Source organism: Nerophis ophidion, linkage group LG03 (assembly GCF_033978795.1).
Source record: "Nerophis ophidion isolate RoL-2023_Sa linkage group LG03, RoL_Noph_v1.0, whole genome shotgun sequence".
Lineage (NCBI taxonomy): Eukaryota > Metazoa > Chordata > Actinopteri > Syngnathiformes > Syngnathidae > Nerophis > Nerophis ophidion.
Genome location: NC_084613.1, coordinates 3645867 through 3670323, shown reverse-complemented (window position 1 = coordinate 3670323; position 24457 = coordinate 3645867). Strand labels below are relative to the sequence as shown.

General features: G+C 44.8%; 1 protein-coding gene across 5 annotated transcripts in view; it reads left to right on the top strand.

Moving 5' to 3' along the window:
* Positions 1 to 24457, top strand: part of nin (ninein (GSK3B interacting protein)) — an 85626-nt gene that overhangs the window by 16366 nt on the left and 44803 nt on the right. For all 5 annotated transcript variants that reach the window (XR_009806014.1, XM_061893965.1, XM_061893964.1 and 2 more), the window contains exons 4-11: positions 3325 to 3503; positions 10121 to 10166; positions 11553 to 11731; positions 11806 to 11952; positions 13853 to 14020; positions 22538 to 22674; positions 22746 to 22886; positions 22973 to 23147. Coding sequence is in view for 4 of the 5 variants with exons in the window: in XM_061893965.1 (XP_061749949.1) it covers positions 3325 to 3503; positions 10121 to 10166; positions 11553 to 11731; positions 11806 to 11952; positions 13853 to 14020; positions 22538 to 22674; positions 22746 to 22886; positions 22973 to 23147 (1172 nt within the window). In the remaining variant the exon portion in view is untranslated. The remainder of the gene's footprint in view (positions 1 to 3324; positions 3504 to 10120; positions 10167 to 11552; positions 11732 to 11805; positions 11953 to 13852; positions 14021 to 22537; positions 22675 to 22745; positions 22887 to 22972; positions 23148 to 24457) is intronic.

The window sequence follows — 24457 nt, the reverse complement described above, 5'->3', positions numbered from 1 at the left end:
TTTGATTTGCATGTTCTCCTCCCACCTCCAAAGACATGCACCTGGGGATAGGCCCCTCCCACCTCCAAAGGCATGCACCTGGGGATAGGCCCCTCCCACCTCCAAAGACATGCACCTGGGGATAGGCCCCTCCCACCTCCAAAGACATGCACCTGGGGATAGGCCCCTCCCACCTACGAAGACATGCACCTGGGGATAGGCCCCTTCCTCCTCCAAAGGCATGCACCTAGGGATAGGCCCCTCCCACCTCCAAAGACATCCACATGGGGATAGGCCCCTCCCACCTCCAAAGACATGCACCTGGTGATAGGCCCCTCCCACCTCCAAAGACATCCACCTGGGGATAGGCCCCTCCCACCTACAAAGACATGCACCTGGGGATACGCCCCTCCCACCTACAAAGACATGCACCTGGGGATAGGCCCCTCCCACCTCCAAAGACATGCACCTGGGGATAGGCCCCTCCCACCTTTAAAGACATGCACCTGGGGATAGGCCCCTCCCACCTCCAAAGACATGCACCTGGGAATAGGTTGATTGGCAACACTAAATGGTCCCTAGTGTGTGAATGTCTATCGCAGGGGGCGCTGGTGCCTATCTCAGCTACAATCGGGCGGAAGGCGGCGTACGCCCTGGACAAGTCGCCACCTCATCACAGGGCCAACGCAGCTAGACAGACAACATTCACACTCACATTCACACACTAGGGCTGGACTGGTGCTTCCTGAAGTCAACGATGATCTCCTCGGTCTTGTCGACATTCAGGACCAGGTTGTTGGTTTTGCACCAGTCAACCAGATGTTCCACCTCCTTCCTGTAGTCCATCCATCCATCCATTTTCTACCGCTTATTCCCTTTCGGGGTCGCGGGGGACGCTGGCGCCTATCTCAGCTACAATCGGGCGGAAGGCGGGGTACACCCTGGACAAGTCGCCACCTCATCACAGGGCCAACACAGATAGACAGACAACATTCACACACTAGGGACCATTTAGTGTTGCCAATCAACCTATCCCCAGGTGCATGTCTTTGGAGGTGGGAGGAAGCCGGAGTACCCGGAGGGAACCCACGCATTCACGGGGAGAACATGCAAACTCCACACAGAAAGATCCCGAGCCTGGATTTGAACCCAGGACTGCAGGAACTTCGTATTGTGAGGAAGACGCACTAACCCCTCTGCCACCGTGAAGCCCTCCCTGTAGTCCGTGTCATACAATGTCCATTTCTCAGATGATATAATTGTTGATGACTGAAATACGCTGATAGAAACCCAACCTAACAAAGGCGGAAGAAGGCTGCAGCAAAGATGGGTCCCCAATTGTCTTGGTCTCCATGCCTTTGGACCCTGGCCTTCTCTTTGCCAAGGACAGTGTGGTGGCTGTCTGTGCACCAATCTCCACACTTTAAAAGATTCCACGCACAGGCGTGGACAATCATACTGGTTTCGAGTGAGAGGAGAGTCCAGCGCCCACCGTGACCCCAAAAGGGAATAAGCGGTAGAAAATGCATGGATGGATGAATTTATTCTACTTTGGAATTAGGCTGTAACATAAGAAAATGTGGAAATAGTGAATCGCTGCACCACTTTCTGGATGCAGTCTAAGTCCAGATAGTGAAACTACAATATTCCCATTGACTCCATGAATGTGTCAATGTTTATTTATATAGCCCCAAATCACAAATGTCTCAAAGGACTGCACAAATCATTACGACTACAACATCCTCGGAAGAACCCACAAAAGGGCAAGGAAAACTCACACCCAGTGGGCAGGGAGAATTCACATCCAGTGGGACGCCAGTGACAATGCTGACTATGAGAAACCTTGGAGAGGACCTCAGATGTGGGCAACCCCCCCCCTCTAGGGGACCGAAAGCAATGGATGTCGAGCGGGTCCAACATGATACTGTGAAAGTTCAATCCATAGTGGCTCCAAGACAGCAGTGAGAGTCCCGTCCACAGGAAACCATCTCAAGCGGATCAGCAGCGTAGAGATGTCCCCAACCGATACAGGCGAGCGGTCCATCCTGGGTCCCGACGAGCGGTCCATCCTGGGTCTCGACTCTGGACAGTCAGTACTTCATCCATGGTCATCGGACCGGACCCCCTCCACAAGGGAGGGGGGGACATAGGAGAAAGAAAAGAAGCGGCAGATCAACTGGTCTAAAAAGGAGGTCTATTTAAAGGCTAGAGTATACAGATGAGTTTTAAGATGAGACTTAAATGCTTCTACTGAGGTAGCATCTCGAACTGTTACCGGGAGGGCATTCCAGAGTACTGGAGCCCGAACGGAAAACGCTCTATAGCCCGCAGACTTTTTTTGAGCTCTAGGAATCACTAATAAGCCGGAGTCTTTTGAACGCAGATTTCTTGCCGGGACATACGGTACAATACAATCGGCAAGATAGGCTGGAGCTAGACCGTGTAGTATTTTATACGTAAGTAGTAAAACCTTAAAGTCACATCTTAAGTGCACAGGAAGCCAGTGCAGGTGAGCCAGTATAGGTATATATGTATGTATATATGTATATAAAGGTATATACAGTACAGGCGTAATATGATCAAACTTTCTTGTTCTTGTCAAAAGTCTAGCAGCCGCATTTTGTACCAACTGTAATCTTTTAATGCTAGACATGGGGAGACCCGAAAATAATACGTTACAGTAATCGAGACGAGACGTAACAAACGCATGGATAATGATCTCGGCGTCTTTAGTGGACAAAATGGAGCGAATTTTAGCGATATTACGGAGATGAAAGAAGGCCGTTTTAGTAACGCTTTTAATGTGTGACTCAAAGGAGAGAGTTGGGTCGAAGATAATACCCAGATTTTTTACTGAGTCACCTTGTTTTATTATTTGGTTGTCAAATGTTAAAGTTGTATTATTAAATAGAGGTCGGTGTCTAGCAGGACCGATAATCAGCATTTCCGTTTTTTTGGCATTAAGTTGCAAAAAGTTAGCGGACATCCATTGTTTAATTTCATTAAGACACGCTTCCAACTGACTACAGTCCGGCGTGTTGGTCAGCTTGAGGGGCATGTAGAGTTGGGTGTCATCAGCATAACAGTGAAAGCTAATACCGTATTTGCGTATGATGTCACCTAGCGGCAGCATGTAGATGCTGAAGAGTACAGGGCCAAGGACCGAACCCTGGGGAACTCCACACGTTACCTTAACATAGTCCGAGGTCACACTGTTATGGGAGACACACTGCATCCTATCAGTAAGATAAGAGTTAAACCATGACAGGGCTGAGTCTGAAATACCAATTCGTATTTTGATACGCTCTAATAAAATATTATGTGTCTCCTGTTCTTTATCCTCAGAGTCTCCCGAGATCCAGCCGAAGTTCGTGAAGGGCAGCAAGCGATACGGCCGCCGCTCCGCGCCCGTGATCGCCGACACCAACGCAGACTTGTGCGAGGACGAGGCAGATTCCGAACACCCCGATGAGGGCCACGTCGCCAAGGACAACTGTGACTCAGCCATTCCGAGAAAGCGCGAGGTAATCGCAGCACACGTGAGGACGCCGTCCTTATCGACCGCCGTCCTTGTACGGAGCGTATCTGGCGAGCTGTTATTCTTAGCTAATCAGCTTAGCGGCGTGCATGTGTTGGAACCTGGAACCTTTGACGGAATGTTCAGTATTGAATAAGGTTAGTATGTCTCATGTTTAGTAGAGTGGTTCTTAACCTTGTTGCAGGTACCCAACCCCAGCAGTTTCATATCTGCATACACCGACCCCTTCATTAGTGAAAAAAATATATGCAAATTTTTTGCAAATTCAAGACAAAGTTACAGTGGGGCAAAAAAGTATTGAGTCAGCCAAGTTCTCCCACTTCAAATGATGACAGAGGTCTGTAATTTTCATCATAGGTACACTTCAACTGTGAGAGACAGAATGCGAAAAAAAAATCCAGGAATTCACATTGTAGGAATTTTAAAGAATTTATTTGTGGAAAATAAGTATTTGGTCAAGCATTCAAAGCTCTCACTGACGGAAGGAGGTTTTGGCTCCAAATCTCACGATACATGGCCCCATTCATTCTTTCTTTAACACAGATCTATCGTCATGTCCCCTTAGCAGAAAAACAGCCCCAAAGCATGATGTTTCCACCCCCATGCTTCACAGTAGGTATGGTGTTCTTGGGATGCAATTCAGTATTCTTCTTCCTCCAAACATGACCAGTTGAGTTTATACCAAAATGGATACATGGATGATACAGCAGAGGATTGGGAGAATGTCATGTGGTCAGATGAAACCAAAATAGAACTTTTATATATATATTTATTTATGTGTATTTATATATAGGTTAATTGGTGACACTAAATGGTCCCTTGTGTGTGAATGTGAGTGTGAATGTTGTCTGTCTATCTGTGTTGGCCCTGCGATGAGGTGGCGACTTGTCCAGGGTGTACCCCACCTTCCGCCCGATTGTAGCTGAGATAGGCGCCAGCGCCCCCCGCGACCCCGAAAGGGAATAAGCCGTAGAAAATGGATGGATGGATGGATGTATTTATATATATATATATATATATATATTAATATATATGTAGTAAAAGTGAACATTGTGATTTATCTGTTCTGTTTATATTTACATCTAACACAATTTCCCAACTCATATGGAAACGGGGTTTGTGTGTGTGTGTGTGTGCACGTGCGTGTATATGTATGTATATACAGTATATATATATATATATATATATATATATATATATATATATATGTGTATGTCTTGATTGGATTATCCAGAGAATAGTACTCGATACCGTGGTAGAGCGCAATATGTAGGTGTGGGAAAAATCACAAGACTACTGGTTCAAATCCCACCTAGTACCAACCTCGTCACGTCCGTTGTGTCCTGAGCAAGACACTTCACCCTTGCTCCTGATGGGTGCTGGTTGGCGCCTTGCATGGCAGCTCCCTCCATCAGTGTGTGAATGTGTGTGTGAATGGGTAAATGTGGAAGTAGTGTCAAAGCGCTTTGAGTACCTTGAAGGTAGAAAAGCGCTATACAAGTATAACCCATTTATCATTTATTATTTACTTCATCTCTACAGAACTGTTTCATGAGGGGTTCCCTCAATCATCAGGAGATTTTAATGGAAGCATTCACATACAATGGTTTATATAGGGCACAGAGTGGGTGGGTACAGGCAGGCGTAGGGGCGTGGTGATTGGCTCATGTGTTACCGAGGAGGTGTTTCCGTCTGTGGTGGCATGTTGAAATGATTTCACTGCGCTTGTTGAGGGATGATAGGTCTGGATGATATATAATGAACAGTTTCTCTTTCAAGCATAGGTTGCATCTTTTATTACCACTGTTGTAAGGTGTGCTGGATGCTAGAATTTGCCATGTTATTGAATATTCAATATTGTCTTTGAGGTTCCAAATGTGTTTGCTGAGTTCTGTAGAATTCCGCAAAGTCTGGTTTTTAAAGGAGGCGTTGTGATTATTCCATCTTGTTTTGAACCCTCCTTCGGTTAATCCTACGTACGTGTCGGATGTGTTAATGTCCTTGCGTGTTATCTTTGCTTGGTAAACGACTGATGTCTGTAAGCACCCTCCGTTGAGAGGGCAATCAGGTTTCTTGCGACAGTTACATTCCTTATTGGTTTCAGAGTCGTTTAGTCTGGGGGTAGGCAGTCCTTTTGCAATTGCTTTGTTGTGGTTTGAAATGATTTGTTGTATGTTATTCATACAGCTGTAGCTCAATTTAATGTTGTTCTTGTTGAATATTTTTCTTAGGGTGTTGCCTTTGGGGAAGTGTTTGTCGATCGGAGTGAGGAACTTGTGGCCGATATTGGTTGAGACGTTTTTGCTGAATGGCGGGTTGTACCAGATGATGTTGTTTCGTTTTCTGCTCTTTTTTGGTTGGTTTCCTGGAGTGGGTTCATTGTATGTCAATGCTTCCATTAAAATCTCCCGATGATTGAGGGAACCCCTCATGAAACAGTTCTGTAGAGATGAAGTAGTCTTGTGATTTTTCCCACACCTACATATATATATATATATATATATATATATATATATATATATATATATATATATATATATATATTTATGTGTATATATATATATTTATGTGTGTATATATATATATATATATTGATATATATGTAGTAAAAGTGAAAAAAGTGAATGTTGTGATTTATCTGTACGCTTAAAATGAACAAAATATGTCAATATTACACGTTATTATGAATGTGCCTGTTACTACATTACATATATACTTGCTTGTTTAAAAGTGTATTAATGAGGATGGTTTGTGTTGTGGTTTGTGCAGCCTTTTGAGACACTAGTGATTTAGGGCTATATAAGTAAACATTGATTGATTGATACATTAATGCAGTATGAAGAAGAATGTTTGAATGTAGACACATAGAATCATCATACTGCTGTCATTATATGCATCAAGTGTTCATTCAAGGCTAAGGCAAAATATCCAGATATATATGAAGTATCGTGACATGGCCTAAAAATATCTAGGTATTAATAAAAGGCCGTATCGCCCATCCCTAAATGTTGGTGTTTTTTGGGTGTTTTTAGAGGGCTTTATAGGCACAATAGTGTAGTTGCATTGTTAGGCCATATTTTACAACTTAGAGTGCATAACAAAAGAAAAGAAAACAAATGTGCTCATGTTTGGGCTTGTGAATGATAGGCAAAGTTTTAAAAAAAAGTTATTAAAAGTTGGTGTTGCATTTAAGGGAGAATCATAGGCAGGTTTTTTTTGTAGGATTTACTGAGAATCTTAGAATGTGTGCTGCGAATATTTTCATATGTTGACAAGGAACTCTCAGCTGGCCCTTTGTCTGATCCCAGCCCAGATGCCCAGCAGCGCTCTTTCGGGACAATGAACCCGAAGCGTGTCCCTTGGTTTTGGTTTGGTTTTGACTAATCAGAGTGGCAACAATGAATGCTTGGCTGAGCAGCAGATGGTTGGATGGCCCAGGTGGAAGTTGAGGAGGAGGGACAATGAAGTCCTCTTCCCCTCCTCGTCCGGGATGCCTCTACACCCCATGTGTGCATCACAACGCCTCTAGCAAATTCTCCATCTGTTCTTCATTCCTTCACTGTGCGTCACAAACGCTAACAGAAGGCCCTCGCCCTGTAACTCTGCCAAAAGTAAAGAAATTAAATGTGTGTCGCTATATCCAGGAATCATCAAAGTATTCATTTTTGGAAATGAAGCACCATTTACTACCACCCAGTTGACCTTATGACTTCACCAGGGGCCCGTGCCTTCCCAAAGGCCCCTTTTGTGCTCTTTGTCAGCCCCCCCCCCACTCCCTGTCTTATATTAAACCTAAACTCAAGTTAAAACCTACAAAAGCAGCAGCTGCAGGACCTTTGATCCATGCCCGGAGCTTTATTTATCACTTGCATGACTTGTAAGCTCAGTTATTGATTATTATTAGGCTCACTAGGTATGGATAGTGTTCACATTTCAACCAAAAAGGTACAAATTCCCACTAACTGGAAATCCAAGGGTACTAACTTTCGTGTGTTAATAAGTGTTCGTTGTTTAATAGTAGCATTTTAGTTTTTTAGGTAACATTTTAAAATGAGCTGATTTCAATATGAGTTGGGAAATTGTGTTAGATGTAAATATAAACGGAATACAATGATTTGCAAATCCTTTTCAACCCATATTCAGTTGAATAGATTAGATTAGATTAGATAGTACTTTATTTATTCCTTCAGGAGAGTTCCTTCAGGAAAATTAAAATTTTCAGCACAATCCCATTCAAGATCAGACAAACATTGCAGGGAGACAGAACAGGATCGCTGACGGGTCTGCCGGCTTCCAGCGCCCCTTACAAAAAAGATGAGATACAGGTAAACAAGGGGAGGGGGGGTGGATGGGAGGAAAAAAATAGAAGATTAAAATAAAATAAAAAAATCGGTCTTAGTCTAAGCCCTGGAGAGGGGGTGCAGACTGAGGCCAAGGGAAAACAACAACTCATAGCCAACATGTAAGAGGGAAACATCAAACATAGAGGACATTAAAGACATTAAAGCAGCAGATACAAGCAGACACTTCTACATACAGCTATGAATAAAAAGTAAAAGAAACATATCCACTGTGGTGGCCTCTGGAGTGTTCCACGCTATCGTCCGCTGGGGTGGAGGGAGCATGGCCAGAGACAGGAGCAGACCCAACAAAGCAACCAAGACAGCCGACTCCACTTTCGGCCAGTGTCCAGTCCGCATGGATGAGCGAGGATACGTCCAAGGTGACTGAGGTGTCCGACACCTGCTCACCCAGCCAAGACACTGTGAAGTTTGAATATGCTATAAAGACAACATATTTGATGTTCAAATTGATAAAAAATGTTTTTTTTGCCAATAATCATTGACTTTAGAATTTGATGCCAGCAACACGTGACAAAGAAGTTGGGAAAGGAGACCCTGCCCCAAGTGGAGGAGTTCAAGTACCTCGGAGTCTTGTTCACGAGTGAGGGAAGAGTGGATGGTGAGATCGACAGGCGGATCGGTGCGGCGTCTTCGGTAATGCGGACGTTGTACCGATCCGTTGTGGTGAAGAAGGAGCTGAGCCGGAAGGCAAAGCTCTCAATTTACCGGTCGATGGATGGATGGATGGATGGATGGATGACTTACTAAGACAAAATAATCCATCCATCTTCTTCCGCTTATCCAAGGTTGGGTCACGGGGGCAGCAGCCTAAGCAGGGAAGCCCAGACTTCCCTCTCTCCAGCCACTTCGTCCAGCTCTTCCCGGGGCATCCCGAGGCGTTCCCAGGCCAGCCGGGAGACATAGTCTTTCCAACGTTTCCTGGGTCTTCCCCGTGGCCTCCTAAACACCTCCCGAGGGAGGCGTTCGGGTGGCATCCTGACCAGATGCCCGAACCACCTCATCTGGCTCCTCTCGATGTGGAGGAGCAGCGGCTTTACTTTGAGTTCCTCCCGGATGGCAGAGCTTCTCACCCTATCTCTAAGGGAGGGACCCGCCACCCGGCGGAGGAAACTCATTTGGGCCGCTTGTACCCGTGATCTTATCCTTTCGGTCATGACCCAAAGCTCATGACCATAGGTGAGGATGGGAACGTAGATCGACCGGTAAATTGAGAGCTTTGCCTTCCGGCTCAGCTCCTTCTTCGCCACAACGGATCGGTACAACGTCCGCATTACTGAAGACGCCGCACCGATCCGCCTGTCGATCTCACGATCCACTCTTCCCTCACTCGTGAACAAGACTCCTAGGTACTTGAACTCCTCCACTTGGGGCAGGGTCTCCTCCCCAACCCGGAGATGGCACTCCACCCTTTTCCGGGCAAGAACCATGGACTCGGAACTCTGCTGCGAACCGATCCAGTGAGAGCTGAAGATCCCGGCCAGATGAAGCCATCTGCCACACGTCATCTGCAAAAAGCAGAGACCTAATCCTGCGGTCACCAAACCGGAACCCTTCAACGCCTTGACTGTGCCGAGAAATTCTGTCCATAAAAGTTCTGAACAGAATGGGTGACAAAGGGCAGCCTTGGCGGAGTCCAACCCTCACTGGAAACGTGTCCGACTTACTGCCGGCAATGCGGACCAAGCTCTGACACTGATCATACAGGGAGTGGACCGCCACAGACAGTCCGGTACCCCATACTCTCTGAGCACTCCCCACAGGACTTCCCGGGGTACACGGTCCAATGCCTTCTCCAAGTCCACAAAGCACATGTAGACTGGTTGGGCAAACTCCCATGCACCCTCAAGAACCCTGCCCACAGTATAGAGCTGGTCCACAGTTCCACCACCAGGACGAAAACCACACTGTTCTTCCTGAATCCGAGGTTGGACTATCCGGCGTAGCCTCCTCTCCAGTACACCTGAATAAACCTTACCGGGAAGGCTTAGTAAGTCAATATATACTAAGTCAAAATAATGACATACTTAGTATCTCCGGACTGTTTTTTTTTTTTTTTTACTTTATGGAAAAAATATAGAGATATATATCGTATATTGCCCTCATACGCCTGTCCCGGGCGTGACCCCCCCCTTCCCCTGGAGAGACACCACCTTAAATAGCAAATAATCTGTGGGAAACACTGCGTTTCTATCTTTTTCTCATATGAATACTAAATTGCTCTTTGGTTTCTCTTCAACAGCGTTGGAATGCTGTTGAAACGAGCGCCGAGGAATATCAAGCAGAAGGTTTGTACTCTTCCCCCCTCCCTCCTTGTATATCGTATTTCCTTGAATTTTTGCCGGGTATATAGTATGCTCCTGCCTAGAATTACTGCCGGGTCAAACTCGTTTCGCAAAATATTATTTTTATTAGCGCATGTCTAGAATTTCCGCCGGGTCAAACTCGTTTCGCCAAATAATTAGCATATGCCTAGAATTTCCACCGGGTCAAACTCGTCACGTCACGAGTGACACTTCACCTGTCATCATTTTCAAAATGGAGGCGGCTGATTTCAATCATTTGAAATCGCATAAAGGGAAGAAGATTAAGAGCTATTCAGTAGGATTTAAGGTCCAAGCTATTGAATATGCTAAAAAGAACAGTAAGCAGCTATGTTTTATTAATATACCGTAGCTGCGTGTGTCAAATATGAGTCATTAAATGACTCCGGCCTCCTGGTGGTAGAGGGCGCTAGTGATCCTTCTTGCGACTACTCGGCTGCAGAAGAAGTGACAACAAGCAGCCATCGTTTATTTTTACCTCTCGCTTGCACTTTTAACATGGAGGATTACATATCTAAAATAAAACAGTTTTCTAAACTGGACTTTCAATCGAAGCAGGAGGTAATAAAGGAAGATTTTCGTCAAGACAGAGAGACCCAGGATGGACCGCTCGCCTGTATCGGTTGGGGACGTCTCTACGCTGCTGATCCGCTTGAGATGGTTTCCTGTGGACGGGACTCTCGCTGCTGTCTTGGATCCGCTTGAACTGAACTCTCGCGGCTGTGTTGGAACCACTATGGATTGAACTTTCACAGTATCATGTTAGACCCGCTCGACATCCATTGCTTTCGGTCTGCTAGAGAGGGGGGGTTGCCCACATCTGAGGTCCTCTCCAAGGTTTCTCATAGTCAGCATTGTCACTGGCATCCCACTGGATGTGAATTCTCCCTGCCCACTGGGTGTGAGTTTTCCTTGCCCTTTTGTGGGTTCTTCCGAGGATGTTGTAGTCGTAATGATTTGTGCAGTCCTTTGAGACATTTGTGATTTGGGGCTATATAAATAAACATTGATTGATTGATTGACTTTTAAAACTGAAGAAAGATAAGGAAGACTTCTATAAACAAGTTATCGATGCTTTTGATCAGAAGGAGCTGCGCATGGACTTCATTTATAAGTAAAGGTAAGACCATAATAACGTTTTTTTTATTAAATGTGCTTTTCATGATGGTATCCTTACATCACACTCAAATTTATAAGCGCAGGCTTAAATTTACCGCATCCCTTTGGTAAATGCCGGAGTGAGAAGAGGTTTTAAATTAATTAGCGCCCCGGCGGCAATTCAAGGAAATACGTTAACATTTGTGGCAAACTCATGTTAGCCTTTTTCCGTATTTTGTCATTTGGATGCAGGCCAGATGCACCTGTGGAACCCCGACGAGCCGAGCACGCCTGGAGCGTCCGTCAAGGCTCCCCGTTTGCAGCATCTGGAGGCGAGGTTTCAAGAGGCCTGCGAGGACTTGGCCATAGCCTGGGACGGATGCGCCGACCGCGCCGATCTGCTGGCTCTCTGCGACTATCTGGGCCAGGAGGTGAGGAAGGCCAATGGCGCTTTTTTTTTCCTGTATTTTCAAGTGCGACTAAACGATCTCCTGCTTCCTGTCAGATAAGTGCCGATGTGGTCCAAAGTCTGAACGGCGACAGATGGATTAACGTTCAAGACTTTGTCGCCATGGTTTTAAGCTTCAGCAAACCCGCCACCCCGTCTGCTTCCACTCCTTACCGGCAGCTTAAACGACATCACTCCACTCAGGTGAGCGCGGGATGTTCAACTTCCTGCTTCCTGTTTTAAAGACGGATGGAAAAGTTGGGCTGGAAAAGTGTGCAATGCATTGTGGGTCTTGTTGGACTCTGAATGGCTTATTTACAGAACTGAATACAAGAATCGTTAAGTTCTGTTCCTTAACAATTTACAAACCCCGTTTCCATATGAGTTGGGAAATTGTGTTAGATGTAAATATAAACAGAATACAATGATTTGCAAATCCTTTTCAAGCCATATTCAGTTGAATATGCTACAAAGACAACATATTTCATGTTCAAACTCATAAACTTTATTTTTTTTTTGCAAATAATCATTAACTGTAGAATTTGATGCCAGCAACGCGTGACAAAGAAGTTGGGAAAGGTGGCAATAAATACAGATAAAGTTGAGGAATGCTCATCAAACACTTATTTGGAACATCCCACAGGTGTGCAGGCTAATTGGGAACAGGTGGGTGCCATGATTGGGTATAAAAACAGCTTCCCAAAAAAATGCTCAGTCTTTCACAAGAAAGGATGGGGCGAGGTACACCCCTTTGTCCACAACTGTGTGAGCAAATAGTCAAACAGTTTAAGAACAACCTTTCTCAAAGTGACATTGCAAGAAATTTAGGGATTTCAACATCTACGCTCCATAATATCATCAAAAGGTTCAGAGAATCTGGAGAAATCACTCCACGTAAGCGGCATGGCCGGAAACCAACATTGAATGACCGTGACCTTCCATCCCTCAGACGGCACTGTATCAAAAACCGACATCAATCTCTAAAGGATATCACCACATGGGCTCAGGAACACTTCAGAAAACCACTGTCACTAAATACAGTTGGTCGCTACATCTGTAAGTGCAAGTTAAAGCTCTACTATGCAAAACGAAAGCCATTTATCAACAACATCCAGAAACGCCGCCGGCTTCTCTGAGCCCGAGATCATCTAAGATGGACTGATGCAAAGTGGAAAAGTGTTCTGTGGTCTGACAAGTCCACATTTCAAATTGTTTTTGGAAATATTCCACATCGTGTCATCCGGACCAAAGGGGAAGCGAACCATCCGGACTGTTATCGACGCAAAGTTGAAAAGCCAGCATGTGTGATGGTATGGGGGTGCATTAGTGCCCAAGGCATGGGTAACTTACACATCTGTGAAGGCACCATTAATGCTGAAAGGTACATACAGGTTTTGGAACAACATATGCTGCCATCAAAGTGCCGTCTTTTTCATGGACGCTCCTGCTTATATCAGCAAGACAATGCCAAGCCACATTCAGCACGTGTTACAACAGCGTGGCTTCGTAAAAAAAGAGTGCGGGTACTTTCCTGGCCCAGTCCAGACCTGTCTCCCATGGAAAATGTGTGGCGCATTATGAAGCGTAAAATACGACAGCAGAGACCCCGGACTGTTGAAGGACTGAAGCTCTACATAAAACAAGAATGGGAAAGAATTCCACTTTCAAAAGCTTCAACAATTAGTTTCCTCAGTTCCCAAACGCTTATTGAGTGTTGTTAAAAGAAAATGTGATGTCACAATGTGGTGAACATGCCCTTTCCCAACTACTTTGGCACGTGTTGCAGCCATGAAATTCTAAGTTAATTATTATTTGCCCAAAAAAAAATAAAGTTTATGAGTTTGAACATCAAATATGTTGTCTTTGTAGCATATTCAACTGAATATGGGTTGAAAAGGATTTGCAAATCATTGTATTCTGTTTATATTTACATCTAACACAATTTCCCAACATATATGGAAACGGGGTTGGTATATAATTATTTTTTTCTGACCACATTTGGTGGTGATGAACATATTTCAGTTCTGAAATGAGCCACTTTTACACAACAGGGATCCTTTTTAAGCTCAGCAGTTTAGTCTCATGCTGTGGGTTATCCCCTCAGCCCTTCGACGAGGTGGGCCGCAGAATCGCCACCCCCTCAGCCCTGGTAGGCACCATCGGCACGCGGCTCTTCTCCACCCTGGACGACGGCACCGGCTTCACCTCGGTGGAGTCCGTCATGGACGCTTGGACGGAGGAGGGCATTGAAAACAGCACTGAGATCCTGCAGGTGACCAACACTATTTATATGACATCATAGTGCTTATTCAAGAGTTTCAGTTAGGGATGTCCGATAGTATCGGACTGCAGATATCATCGGCCGATAAATGCTTCAAAATGTAATATCGGATTTGATTGGTATCGGTTTCAAAATTATCGGTATCTGTTTTAAAAAGTAAAATGTAAAACTTCCTAAAACGCCGCCATGTACACGGACGTAGGAAGACTCACAGAGCACCAATAACCCTTAAAGGCACTGCCTTTGCGTGCCGCCCCAGTCACATAATATCTACGGCTTTTCACACACACAAATGAATGCAAGGCATACTTGGTCAACAGGTAACACTGAAGGTGGCCGCATAAACAACTTTAACACTGTTACAAATATGCGAAGCCACACCAAACAAGAATGACAAACACATTTCGGGAGAACATCCGCACCGTAACACAACATAAACACAACACAACAAATACCCAGAACTTATACCGGTCAGTAGACTCTCAAAAACTACCACTACAACAAAGATGACGGGGGAGACGACCCCGTCAAAGGCGAGCCACGTAAATAAGACCGCCCGCAAAACGGAGCATCCGGAAGAGACCGTCAGAAAGCACCTTGAAGATGGTCTGTGAAACCTGTAAGCAATGTAAGCGTACTTGGTCAACAGCCATACAGGTCACACTGAAGGTGGCCGTTTAAACAACTTTAACACTGTTACAAATATGCACCACACTGTGAAGCCACACCAAACAAGAATGACAAACACATTTCGGGAGAACATCCGCACCGTAACACAACACAACAAATACCCAGAACTTATACCGGTCAGTAGACTCTCTATAGAGGCGCTAAAAACTAGCACTACAACAAAGATGACGGGGGAGACGACCCCGTCAAAGGCGAGCCACGTAAATAAGACCGCCCGCAAAACGGAGCATCCGGAAGAGACCGTCAGAAAGCACCTTGAAGATGGTCTGTGAAACCTGTAAGCAATGTAAGCATACTTGGTCAACAGCCATGCAGGTCACACTGAAGGTGGCCGTATAAACGACTTTAACACTGTTACAAATATGCGCCACACTGTGAAGCCACACCAAACAAGAATGACAAACACATTTCGGGAAAACATCCGCACCGTAACACAACATAAACACAACACAACAAATACCCAGAACTTATACCGGTCAGTAGACTCTCTATAGAGGCGCTAAAAACTAGCACTACAACAAAGATGACGGGGGAGACGACCCCGTCAAAGGCGAGCCACGTAAATAAGACCGCCCGCAAAACGGAGCATCCGGAAGAGACCGTCAGAAAGCACCTTGAAGATGGTCTGTGAAACCTGTAAGCAATGTAAGCATACTTGGTCAACAGCCATGCAGGTCACACTGAAGGTGGCCGTATAAACGACTTTAACACTGTTACAAATATGCGCCACACTGTGAAGCCACACCAAACAAGAATGACAAACACATTTCGGGAGAACATCCACACCGTAACACAACATAAACACAACACAACAAATACCCAGAACTTATACCGGTCAGTAGACTCTCTATAGAGGCGCTAAAAACTAGCACTACAACAAAGATGACGGGGGAGACGACCCTGTCAAAGGCGAGCCACGTAAATAAGACCGCCCGCAAAACGGAGCATCCGGAAGAGACCGTCAGAAAGCACCTTGAAGATGGTCTGTGAAACCTGTAAGCAATGTAAGCGTACTTGGTCAACAGCCATACAGGTCACACTGAAGGTGGCCGTATAAACGACTTTAACACTGTTACAAATATGCGCCACACTGTGAAGCCACACCAAACAAGAATGAGAAACACATTTCGGGAGAACATCCGCACCGTAACACAACACAACAAATACCCAGAACTTATACCGGTCAGTAGACTCTCTATAGAGGCGCTAAAAACTACCGCTACAACAAAGAGGACGGGGGAGACGACCCCGTCAAAGGCGAGCCACGTAAATACGACCGCCCGCAAAACGGAGCATCCGGAAGAGACCGTCAGAAAGCACCTTGAAGATGGTCTGTGAAACCTGTAAGCAATGTAAGCATACTTGGTCAACAGCCATACAGGTCACACTGAAGGTGGCCGTATAAACGACTTTAACACTGTTACAAATATGCGCCACACCAAACAAGAATGAGAAACACATTTCGGGAGAACATCCGCACTGTAACACAACACAACAAATACCCAGAACTTATACCGGTCAGTAGACTCTCTATAGAGGCGCTAAAAACTACCGCTACAACAAAGAGGACGGGGGAGACGACCCCGTCAAAGGCGAGCCACGTAAATACGACCGCCCGCAAAACGGAGCATCCGTAAGAGACCGTCAGAAAGCACCTTGAAGATGGTCTGTGAAACCTGTAAGCAATGTAAGCATACTTGATCAACAGCCATACAGGTCACACTGAAGGTGGCCGTTTAAACAACTTTAACACTGTTACAAATATGCACCACACTGTGAAGCCACACCAAACAAGAATGACAAACACATTTCGGGAGAACATCCGCACCGTAACACAACACAACAAATACCCAGAACTTATACCAGTCAGTAGACCCTCAGTAGAGGCGCTAAAAACTACCGCTACAACAAAGATGACGGGGGAGATGACCCCGTCAAAGGCGAGCCACGTAAATAAGACCACCCTCAAAACGGAGCATCCGGAAGAGACCGTCAGAAAGCACCTTGAAGATGGTCTGTGAAACCTGTAAGCAATGTAAGCATACTTGGTCAGCAGCCATACAGGTCACACTGAAGGTGGCCGTATAAACGACTTTAACACTGTTACAATTATGCGCCACACTGTGAAGCCACACCAAACAAGAATGACAAACACATTTCGGGAGAACATCCGCACCGTAACACAACACAACAAATACCCAGAACTTATACCGGTCAGTAGACTCTCTATAGAGGCGCTAAAAACTAGCACTACAACAAAGATGACGGGGGAGATGACCCCGTCAAAGGCGAGCCACGTAAATACGACCGCCCGCAAAACGGAGCATCCGGAAGAGACCGTCAGAAAGCACCTTGAAGATGGTCTGTGAAACCTGTAAGCAATGTAAGCATACTTGGTCAACAGCCATACAGGTCACACTGAAGGTGGCCGTTTAAACAACTTTAACACTGTGACAAATATGCGCCACACTGTGAAGCCACACCAAACAAGAATGATAAACACATTTCGGGAGAACATCCGCACCGTAACACAACACAACAAATACCCAGAACTTATACCGGTCAGTAGACTCTCTATAGAGGCGCTAAAAACTACCACTACAACAAAGATGACGGGGGAGACGACCCCGTCAAAGGCGAGCCACGTAAATACGACCGCCCGCAAAACGGAGCATCCGGAAGAGACCGTCAGAAAGCATCTTGAAGATGGTCTGTGAAACATAATCCATGCAACATATTGACCAAAGAACTACCATTACATGTTATGTAGACCAGTGTTTTTCGCGAGATACAATCTGGTGTGCCGCGGGAGATTATGTCATTTTACCTAATCGGGTTGAATATATTTTTGGCAAACTAATAATTATAGTGAAGTGAAGTGAATTATATTTATATAGCGCTTTTCTCTAGTGACTCAAAGCACTTTACATAGTGAAACCCAATATCTAAGTTACATTTAAACCAGTGTGGGTGGCACTGGGAGCAGGTGGGCAAAGTGTCCTGCCCAAGGACACAACGGCAGTGACGAGGATGGCGGAAGCGGGAATCGAACCTGCAACCCCCACGGCCACTCTACCAACCGAGCCATACCGCCCCCATAGTGCACAAATGTGCTGTTGTTGAGCTCGGCAGACGGACCGTGTCATAATCGTCCATATCAGTAGGTGCAGCAGGTAGCTAATTGCTTTGTAGATGTCTGGATCATGGTTTGTCCTGATTACAATATGCGGAAGGCAGGGTGCAGGTAAAAAGCTATCCAACACTTAAACCAAAAATAAATATAAGGCGAGTGCCACTAAGAAAAGGCATTGAAGCTTAGGGACGGCTATGCAAAACAAATTTAAACTGAACTGGCTGCAAAGTAAACAAAAGCAGAATGCTGGACGACAGCAAAGACTTACTGTGGAGCAAAGACGGCGTCCACAAAGTACATCCGAACCTGATATGACAATCAACAATGTCTCCACAAAGAAGGATTAAAACAACTGAAATCTTCTTGATTGCTAAAACAAAGTAGTATTTTCCTGCTACAGGAAAATACCAAAAAAAAGAGAAAAAAACATCAAAATAGGAGCGCAAGACAAGAAGTAAAACACTACACCACGGGTGTCAAACATAAGACCCGAGAACAGGTTTTATCCGGCCCGCGGGATGAGTTTGCTAAGTATAAACATGAGCCAAAATTTTTGAATGAAACAAACTGCTGTTCTTAATGTGTCCACTAGATGTTGCAATAGCAATTCTTTGTATCTATGCAACATAGGTAAAAAATAAAAATAAACCACATTTATGTTAGTACATCAGTCCAGGAAAATGAATAAAACTACATAACATCCTATAATTAGATTTTTATCCATATTTTTTTATCTTTCTAGATTGAAAATTAACCACGATGAGTTAACTGATGAATATTTTCACATAATTTATTCAGAAAGTAGAAGTAACTACAAATAAAGATATAATACTATTAACCGCAACATGTAAGTGTAAAAAAAAAACAACAACATTATGATTTGTACATTTTCAGAATGTGCTTGTTCTGTTTTTTAACAAAGAAAACAATCTGAAATTGTCTTTATTTTTAAGTTATTGTGCCGGGATTTTACCAGTCCGGCCCACTTGAGAGTAGATTTTTCTCCACGTGGCCTCAGATCTGAAATGAGTTTGACACCCCCGCACTACACACAGGAAAACAGCAAAAAAACTCCAAATAAGTCAGGGTTTAATGTGACAGGTGGTGACAGTACATCTACTTTGAGACAAGAGCTGTAGTGATGAATGCTTGCTTATGCTTTAAAGTCATATCCCACAATTGCGAGAACAACTTTTTATTGTCAATATCGGCGACTTAGTTTAATCTTTCAATGATTTCTGCTGTTTGTGTGCCCCGGGATTTTTTTCATTTAAAAAAATGTGCCTTGGCTTAGAAAAGGTTGAAAAACACTGATGAACCGCCGGGTATATAGTATGCGCCTGCCTAGAATTACTGCCGGGTCAAACTAGTTTCGCAAAATATTTTCTTTATTTGCGCATGTCTAGAATTTCCGCCGGGTCAAACTCGTTTCACCAAATAATTAGCATATGCCTAGAATTTCCGCAGGGTCAAACTCGTCACGTCGCGAGTGATACTTCACCTGTCATCATTTTCAAAATGGAGGAGGCTGATTTCAAGTGTGCGAATCTGGTAACAAATGAAGGAAGAATTAATTCCCCCCCAAAAAACAGCAGGGGGTCCATCGTCTGGCGGTGGTTTGGCTTCAAGCGGGAATATGTCGAATAGACAACCGTATTTTGTCAAGTGTGGGGCAAAAGCGTTGCTACAAATAGTAGCACTGCTGCTAATATGTAGCATCATTTGAAAAGTCACCCGCTAGAGAATGAAGATTGCTTATTCCGCATATCAACATCTCCATTCGGTGCCACACCAACAAACTACAGAGGCAACCATTTCCACACCAACAAAATGCAGAGGCAACCATTTCCACATCAACACCGTATGAAAAAAATAGTCAACAGCAGAAGGGGATAATGTCCGCAGGAACCTACCACATAGTGAAGGACATACACTATTTGATTTCCTATTACCATATTTCCTTGAATTGCCGCCGGGTATATAGTATGCGCCTGCCTAGAATTACTGCCGGGTCAAACTAGTTTCGCCAAATATTATTTTTATTAGCACATGTCTAGAATTTCCGCCGGGTCAAACTCGTTTCACCAAATAATTAGCATATGCCTAGAATTTCCGCAGGGTCAAACTCGTCACGTCACGAGTGACACTTCACCTGTCATCATTTTCAAAATGGAGGAGGCTGATTTCAAGTGTGGTAATACTAGAGAAAGAAGGTGCGAATCTGGTAACAAATGAAGGAAGAATTAATTCCCCCCCCCCAAAAAAAACAGCAGGGGGTCCATCGTCTGGCGGTGGTTTGGCTTCAAGCGGGAAGATGTCGAACAGACAACCGTATTTCGTCAAGTGTGGGGCAAAAGCGTTGCTACAAAAAGTAGCACTGCTGCTAATATGTAGCATCATTTGAAAAGTCACCCGCTAGAGAATGAAGAGCGCTTACTCCGCATGTCAACATCTCCATTCGGTGCCACACCAACAAACTACAGAGGCAACCATTTCCACATCAACACCGTATGAAAAAAATAGTCAACAACAGACGGGGATAATGTCCGCAGGAACCTACCACATAGTGAAGGACATACACTATTTGATTTCCTATTACCATATTTCCTTGAATTGCCGCCGGGTATATAGATGCGCCTGCCTAGAATTACTGCCGGGTCAAACTCGTTTCGCAAAATATTATTTTTATTAGCGCATGTCTAGAATTTCCACCGGGTCAAACTCGTTTCACCAAATAATTAGCATATGCCTAGAATTTCCGCAGGGTCAAACTCGTCACGTCACCAGTGACACTTTATCTGTCATCCTTTTCAAAATGGAGGAGGCTGATTTCAAGTGTGGTAATACTAGAGAAAGAAGGTGCGAATCTGGCAACAAATGAAGGAAGAATTAATTCCCCCCCAAAAAACAGCAGGGGGTCCATCGTCTGGCGGTGGTTTGGCTTCAAGCGGGAATATGTCGAACAGACAACCGTATTTTGTCAAGTGTGGGGTAAAAGCGTTGCTACAAAAAGTAGCACTGCTGCTAATATGTAGCATCATTTGAAAAGTCACCCGCTAGAGAATGAAGAGTGCTTACTCCGCATGTCAACATCTCCATTCGGTGCCACACCAACAAACTACAGAGGCAACCATTTCCACATCAACACCGTATGAAAAAAACAGTCAACAACAGAAGGGGATAATGTCCGCAGGAACCTACCACATAGTGAAGGACATACACAATTTGATTTCCTATTACCGTATTTCCGGGTATATAGTATACGCCTGCCTAGAATTACTGCCGGGTCAAACTAGTTTCGCCAAATATTATTTTTATTAGCACATGTCTAGAATTTCCGCCGGGTCAAACTCGTTTCACCAAATAATTAGCATATGCCTAGAATTTCCGCAGGGTCAAACTCGTCACGTCACGAGTGACACTTCACCTGTCATCATTTTCAAAATGGAGGAGGCTGATTTCAATCATTTGAAATCGCATAAAGGGAAGAAGATTAAGAGCTACTCAGTAGGATTTAAGGTCAAAGCTATTGAATATACTAAAAAGAACAGTAAGCAGCTATGTTTTTGTAAGTGTTGTTGAAAACTTACACTTAATATTTTTTGTTTTAAGGGTTAACATTTTTTGTTGTAAATTATTATGGTTCTGAAGTCATGTTATATTTTTTGTAAATAAGACACATTTGGTGTACTATAAAAAGGGGCATTTTTTTTCTTTGTCACACCGCTATTCTCGCGAGATTTGGTGTGGTGTTTGGAGTTGCAGACATGCAAAGGACTTTGGGCCATCAGCAGCAGCAAGAACATTTCTAGCTGAACAAGGTATTTGTCATATTGTGTTGAAATGTTCTGTATATTTGTGGAGTGCTTTGGTTTGATTTTTGTACGCTAATGTAGTTGCACAACACTTGAAGTGGCAGGCGGCCACGAGGTAGCTATTTTTGTTTGGCACCTTGTTTGCCTGGGACTGAACTATTTCTAAAACTATTGTATTTCATGTCTTGTCCTGTAGTTTTCACGGCTTAAAACTCAAATAGAGAGCCCGTCTTTAAGAAACCGAGCCAGTGTGGTCATTTCGGAGCCACAGTTTTATTAATATACCGTAGCTGCGTGTGTCAAATATGAGTCATCAAATGACTCCCGCCTCCTGGGGGTAGAGGGCGCTAGTGATCCTTCTTGCGACTACTCGGCTGCAGAAGAAATGACAACAAGCAGCGATCGTTTATTTTTTCCTCTCGCTTGCACTTTTAACATGGAGGATTACGTATCTAAAATAAAACAGTTTTCTAAACTGGACTTTCAATCAAAGCAGGAGGTAATAAAAGAAGATCTCCATCTTTTAAAACTGAAGAAAGATAAGGAAGACTTCTATAAACAAGTTATCGATGCTTTTGATCAGAAGGAGCTGTGCATGGACTTCATTTATAAGTAAAGGTAAGACCATGATAAAGTTTTTTTAAATTAAATGGTATCCTTACATCACACTCAAATTTATAAGCGCAGGCCTAAATTTACCGCATGCCTTTGGTAAGCGCCGGAGTGAGAAGAGGTTTTAAATTAATTAGCGCCCCGGCGGCAATTCAAGGAAATAGGGTATGATGCATTTAAGTTGCATTATAATACATTCAAGATTTTCTGATACCTCCAGAAAGCCTGTTATTAATGCTTGCATTTTTTTTATGCCAGGCGTTGAATTTCAGCCTGGACGGCAAGTTGAGCCTGTGCGACCTCACCGCGGCGCTGGAAAATGAATTCCTGGTCACCAAGAACATCGTCCACCAAGCGGCGTTGGCCAGCTTCAAGGCGGAGATCAGGCATCTCTTGTGAGTTCGTGTTAGAGTCCTTTCTAAAATCTGATTCTTGCTTGATGTTGGTGTTTTGCTTTCGTTGCCAGAGAGCGCGTGGATGGAGAACTCAGGGAAAAAGAGAAACTCCGATCGGACCTGGAAAAGGCAGAGAGACTTAAAAACCAACTGGCCACTGAGGTGGATGAGCATCACTCGTCGATAGAGCGCACGAATAACCTCAACCTCAGGTGACCTCTTCCGCCCTGCAGGAGTCCGTCTCTGCGGTTGGGTTCCATCGTTATTTCAAACAAACAGTGTGCTCTCTGGGCCTCAGGAAGCTGGAGCAGGACCACAGGGAGAAGCTGGCCGCTGTCCGGTCGGAGCTGATGAAGGAGATGGACCAGATTCGAGTGCAGGCGAGACAACAGAGCGAGGAGCTGGAGGCGGAGATGGAGAAGATCAAAGACGACGAATCCTTCCTCAGGGACCATCTCTCCATCTCGGTGAAGGTTGGTGGAAAGCAGCAGGCTTATTTCTCCTTGCACTAGCTGGGCGATATATCGCGAGTTTGTCTCTGGGCGATACAGAAAATGACTATATGGTGATATCGGAGTACACGTTCTCACGCAGTTGCTTTTAGCTGCGGGCATTACACTATCAATCAATCAATCAATGTTTACTTATATAGCCCTAAATCACTAGTGTCTCAAAGGGCTGCACAAACCACTACCACATCCTCGGTAGGCCCACATAAGGGCAAGGAAAACTCACACCCAGTGGGACGTCGGTGACAATGATGACTATGAGAACCTTGGAGAGGAGGAAAGCAATGGATGTCGAGCGGGTCTAACATGATACTGTGAAAGTTCAATCCATAATGGATCCAACACAGTCGCGAGAGTCCAGTCCAAAGCGGATCCGACACAGCAGCGAGAGTCCCGTTCACAGCGGAGTCAGCAGGAAACCATCCCAAGCGGAGGCGGATCAGCAGCTCAGAGATGTCCCCAGCCGACACACTGCTCGCCTGTGTATCGGCTGGGGACATCTCTGCGCTGTTATCTTCGACCCAACTCTCAAAGGAGAGAGTTGGGTGGAAGATAATACCTAGATTCTTTACCAGTAGAAGCATTTAAGTCTCATCTTAAAACTCATCTGTATACTCTAGCCTTTAAATAGACCTCCTTTTTAGACCAGTTGATCTGCCGCTTCTTTTCTTTCTCCTATGTCCCCCCCTCCCTTGTGGAGGGGGTCCGGTCCGATGACCATGGATGAAGTACTGACTGTCCAGAGTCGAGACCCAGGATGGACCGCTCGTCGGGACCCAGGATGGACCGCTCGCCTGTATCGGTTGGGGACATCTCTACGCTGCTGATCCGCGGGAGATGGTTTCCTGTGGACGGGACTCTCACTGCTGTCTTGGAGCCACTATGGATTGAACTTTCACAGTATCATGTTAGACCCGCTCGACATCCATTGCTTTCGGTCCCCTAGAGGGGGGGGGTTGCCCACATCTGAGGTCCTCTCCAAGGTTTCTCATAGTCAGCATTGTCGCTGGCGTCCCACTGGATGTGAATTCTCCCTGCCCACTGGGTGTGAGTTTTCCTTGCCCTTTTGTGGGTTCTTCCGAGGATGTTGTAGTCGTAATGATTTGTGCAATCCTTTGAGACATTTGTGATTTGGGGCTATATAAATAAACATTGATTGATTGATTGATTGATTTTAGCTGCGGGCATTACACAATCAATCAATCAATCAATCAATGTTTACTTATATAGCCCTAAATCACTAGTGTCTCAAAGGGCTGCACAAACCACTACCA